The sequence below is a fragment of the Penaeus vannamei genome, chromosome 30 (genome assembly GCF_042767895.1).
Source record: "Penaeus vannamei isolate JL-2024 chromosome 30, ASM4276789v1, whole genome shotgun sequence".
Lineage (NCBI taxonomy): Eukaryota > Metazoa > Arthropoda > Malacostraca > Decapoda > Penaeidae > Penaeus > Penaeus vannamei.
This window is the reverse complement of record NC_091578.1, coordinates 29,658,366-29,663,365: the sequence shown is the minus strand read 5'-3', so window position 1 is coordinate 29,663,365 and position 5,000 is coordinate 29,658,366. Positions and strand designations below refer to the sequence as shown.

At 45.1% G+C, this 5,000-nt stretch overlaps 1 protein-coding gene across 6 annotated transcripts in view; it reads left to right on the top strand.

The window, feature by feature from the left end:
* The first annotated feature begins 1,871 nt into the window (after positions 1 to 1,871).
* The window catches only part of LOC113818992 (glutaminase kidney isoform, mitochondrial), a 154,434-nt gene continuing 151,305 nt past the window's right edge, over positions 1,872 to 5,000 (top strand). Inside the window, exon 1 of one of the 6 annotated variants that reach the window (XM_070143454.1) lies at positions 1,872 to 2,018. Coding sequence is in view for 5 of the 6 variants with exons in the window: in XM_070143448.1 (XP_069999549.1) it covers positions 2,929 to 3,111 (183 nt within the window). In the remaining variant the exon portion in view is untranslated. Of the gene's footprint in view, positions 2,019 to 2,373; positions 3,112 to 5,000 lie in introns of those variants that run through there. The other 5 variants (XM_070143448.1, XM_070143450.1, XM_070143452.1 and 2 more) reach the window with 5 other exon arrangements.

The following is a 5,000-nucleotide window of genomic DNA, read 5'->3' as shown; positions in this document are numbered from 1 at the left end:
GCGCGAGGGCAGGCTGCGCGCCGCTCCGTTCTCTAGGGTTCCCTTCAGGAGCACGAGGGATGAGGGCGGCGAGGGATCAGGGCGGCGAGGGATGAGGGCGGCGAGGGATCAGGGCGGCGAGGGATCAGGGCGGCGAGGGATGAGGGCGGCGAGGGATCAGGGCTTCGAGGGGATCGTTCTCAGAGGCTTCAGTTATTACCAAACTTATTATAAAATTATTATATAAATTATTATAATTATAAAATTATTATAAAATTATTATAAAACTTATTATAAAATTATTATAAAACTTATTATAAAATTATTATAAAACTTATTATAAAATTATTATAAAACTTATTATAAAATTATTACCAAACTCTGAGTCTAGGAATTACTACTGTCAGAGGTTCCTCTCAACAAGAATGTAAATCAGGGAAGCAAGTGGATATTTCTCTGTGGCGTTATTGAGGTATCAAATTTTGAGTCTAGGGATATCGGAGGTTTCCTTGGGATTTTGTTTGATCCATATGAATGTACCGGAGCTGTAGATATCCTTTGGCTGGAGTAAGCTCGCCTGTTTGAAGGATATTTATTTCTTATTCCACATTGTTTTACCAAAGATGGAGGAGTCGGCAGGACAGTGTGCTATTTTGGTCATATTTTTTTCTTTTTTCAAATGGCTGAAAATATTTGTTAGCATCTGGATAAGGAATATTCGAAGTTGTAGTCCACTGTTTTAGTAACAGATTGTTTTATTGAGCTTTGATATTGAAATGTGGTCGAGAACTTTTTTCTCTCTCATCAGCCATGAAGGTTCCATGATTGGTGGTCCGAAGACTCTCCATGAAGAACCGGCCCCTGTGGAGAGGTTTGGATGAGAATAAATGTCTTCACGATACAAGAGATGTATTTGACGAAGATATTTTCGAGACCGGTCAAATGCATCCCGTGTATTATGAACATATTCATTCTCATTCAAACCTTTTTTGCATTTGTCGACATGAATACGTTTCGAACCGGCGCTCGCTCTCCCCGCATCCCGAGCGGTTCTCAAATGCGGAGGCAGAGGCCGTAGAGTGCGGCCGCTTTGTGGAGGCAGTCTTCCTCCCAGTGCTTCCGGCGCCACTTCTCACCCTCAGACCTAGAGATTCGTCTTATTTCCATTTTTTTTCGCCTGGCAGACATAGCGACAACTATGTTTTGTTACTTTTCGGAAATATTTTTGCCAAGCTTCTTGAGACAAGGTAAGATCTGATAAGATGCCATTCTGTTCGGATTTGCGAATCGTAATGGTAGCCCTGTGCAGCGACCCTCCGTTCAGGGCCCTTGCAATGCGCGATAGTGTGGTCATGTTCGCCCCAAATTCGTAATGAGTTCTGCCACAGACTGTCAATGCAGCTATTAATCACGGCCACAACTGCCGTCAATTGCATATTCTCTCCTGCATTATATCTGCTATTTCCATAACTACTTCCTGTGCATATGAATCTCATTTAGGAATTATTGCAAGAGCTGACTTCATTTACTATTATCATTATAATCATCAAGATGTTAAGTTCATTATCATGATCTACGGAATATAAGATTACTATGATCCTCAAAAGCATTCTGTGATAGCGTCAATGATAATTCTTCAAGTTGCTTTAATGACACGGTCTAGCGATATCTGACATCGGCAGTACATCAAAATTGCCTTGAACACTACAGGCTATTATGTTCAGTAACAGGAATATACCATAATTTGCCTCAACTTCTAAAATGATTTCCTGAATGGACGACGTGTCGTAAATTTCCGACGTCAGCTGACTCCTCGCGCTTCCACCATGAGCGATAAGCTACTCTGACGCCCATGACATCCCGTCGTTATGGCCTTCAGGAGACGCTGACCGAGTGACTGATTCTGAAGGTCGCAGCTTCTTCGCCGCCCCTGCGCCCAGATTGATTTTGCTCTCGCTGCCAGACGCGCCCTCGGTTAGGGCTCGCTCTTGTCTCGTCAAGTCTGGGATGCTCGCCTTTTGCTAAGGATAAGAGTGCAGGTAATGTTTGGGTGCGTTGCGTGTGGCGTCGTGCATGGGGCCGGTAGGATGTCAGTGGGCGTGACCTGTATTCGATTTCTTCGTGGCGCTGGCGTTCTGGCCCATCTATTACTTATCGGGGCTTTTCGTGTAAACATTTAAAAAATATGTAAACTATATACGTTGGCTAAGGATATCATTCCGGTACATCAATTTCCGGAAAACTACACGTGGCGGCGTCAAAGCGTATGCCCCCTTATCAGTGTATGGTCGAGACAAAGATAACAGCCAGCAGTTGCGTCATCACGCGTGAGGCGAAGGTACGGTACGACAGTTTGGGTTTCGGGCGCCAAGCTGCCTGGTGTATCCTTGGTGAGATATTAACGTATTAACAGTTTAATCGAACGTCAGAAAACAATTGATCTGATTCAGTGTTTCAGCCGTAGGCGTAGATGAACGTGAGTGAACGATATCAATTAGAAAAACGAAAAAACGAAATACGTTAGTCGGCGGCCGTCTGCTCCGTCTGCGCGCCTCGGCCGCACCGCGTCAGTCTGTGTTGGAGGCCGAGGGAGAGTAGTGCTCAGCGAGGCGCCCGCGGCTTCACTCGCTTTCGCTCCGGCCCCTCATCGCCTTGTCGGACGGAACCTGTGCTTCAGTGAGAGTTCGAGATTCACGTGCAGAGGCCTCGAGATTCGAAAAGTTCTTTGGTTACGCCATACATACAGATCAACGCTGTAAAAAGCAAAAACTTGGGCGTTTGTCCCGCTGCCAGTTCCTGCACGGACGCCGAGCGAAAACCTCCCCTAACAGTCCTCCTCCACTAACACGGTCTCCGCCGGCCCCGAGCGGAGCACCTAGGCCTCCTCCAGAAGGCCTAGCCAGAGACCTCGTCCTCCACCTCTACCTCCTCCTCCACCTCCGCCTCGCCATGGATCAGGTTGGTCGAGCCGTTCGCAGGGCGGCTCCCGCGGGCTGGGCGTTCTTTAATCACGCCCACATCGCCGCCCTCCGCGCCCGCCCGTCTTGCATGCCTCTCATTCTGCTCCGAAGTAGACACGCGAGGCCGTCCTGGCCGCCCGCCCCTGCATGCCGCAGCCTCTATGTGTCCGCCGTAAGTCGTGTGTGCCGTGAATCCTCTTCTGTTTCCTAACAAGGGCGACTTTTTAAGACTTATTTCTTAATAAGACGGGTGACTCTTGTGTTTATTTCTTAACAAGACTCGTGATATTTCCCCTTTTTCTTTATGATTTTTTCCCCAGCAGGAGCTCGTCGACCTGCTGTTTTATTCATTATTTCCTTAGTGTTGGAGTTTCTTTTTGTTTCAACTTATTTATAAATATGGTTATTTTTATCGAGTTTTTTCGATTAACATTTTTTATGTAGTAAGATTGTTTGAATATTTTTAATAATATTTTTGTGTGAATATGGTTATCTAGCTCAAACTAACTGCATGTGTATGAGTGTGCTTATATACAATGGAATGTGCGAGATTTTGCATATATATATATATATATATATATATATATATATATATGTATACGTATATGTATATGTGTGTGTGTGTGTGTGTGTGTGTGTGTGTGTGTGTGTGTGTGTGTGTGTGTGTGTGTGTGTGTGTGTGTGTGTGTGTGTGTGTGTGTGTGTGAGTGAGTGTGTTTGTGTGTGGCTGGGTGTGTATGTATGTATGTATATATTTATGTATATATACATACACGTAGGAGTACACATGCAGTTGCAATGTACGGTGAATGTCTCGTATTTGTCAGCAGTGGTATTACCACTGACTTTTTTTTTTATTTCCGTGCAGCGTTTACTCTGACTGACAGATCTGTGAGACTCGGCAGCCTTTCTGAAGGGCCGCACTCAAGGCCTTCCTGTGAGTCCCCGTCCTGTGCCCAAGGCTTCCGTGGTTGCCCTGACACTTGTCTCTGACCGTCTTCCTTTGCATGTCACAGTCATGCACGTGTCAAGCATGTCCGTAATTCCTTCTGCGTTCACATGACCTGCATGATCGTGTTTCGTGTGTCACTGCGAGTAATGACTTGGGTAATTATCGTAAGAGAACCAATTATTTAACCAATTATTTCAAGAGAATGTTTTAACGGCCAGAAAAGGATTGGGATTAAATAGAATTGCATGTTGGTGTGTGCATGATGGTGTGTATTTAGATTTGAAACGGGTGTTGCATCGGCTGTTTTATGTAATAGATTATTTGAGGGAGAAATGTAAAAAATAATAATTCTACGCTTGCATGACCATGAGTTATTATATGTACACTCAGATTGTTTTTGGAACGTGATTCTTGTTAAGTTGGTATTTTTAAGATGTGTATTATTATATTGGTAAGTTGAGAATATCATGTACCTGGTAAGATATATATCTGAGTTCTAGCACTGGAACAAAAGTTCATAGACGCATGAACATTTGTATACACTCACAAACACGCCAAAAAAAGAAAAAAAAAACATAAGGAATACGCACTCTTCGGCATTTTATCATCATAGATAATTGTTTTCATTAGAAAGATAAGTAAAACTAGAGCAGTACGAATTATTTGGATAAGGATCGTGGCAGCAATGAAGCAAATGGCACTGTAATATCCGCGTCCACAACAACGGGCGATCCCACAGGTCATACCGAAGTACTGACTAAGCCTATTAGTGTAATATCGAATGCACTTGAAAAGTATGACGTTGAGGTAAACACGTATGGACGCAGTGCACCCCTCCCCCCCTCCCCCCCCCCCCAACACACACACAGCACTCTACACTCGGGCTTAGGCTTACACCCTATTTCCACACTCAAGAGATCTAGTCGCCCGAGGGGGTCGCGCCATAAATAGCCCTCCGTGACAAAACTCTGCGGACAAGGGACGCCGCATTTGGAATCGATATTTCATTCACTCGGCGGCGCTGTGTGAAGGCTCTTTGAAGGTGGGGGGGGGGAGAGGGGGTGTTTCTTGAAGGTGGGGGGGAGGGGGATAGGAGGGGGGCGGGGTGT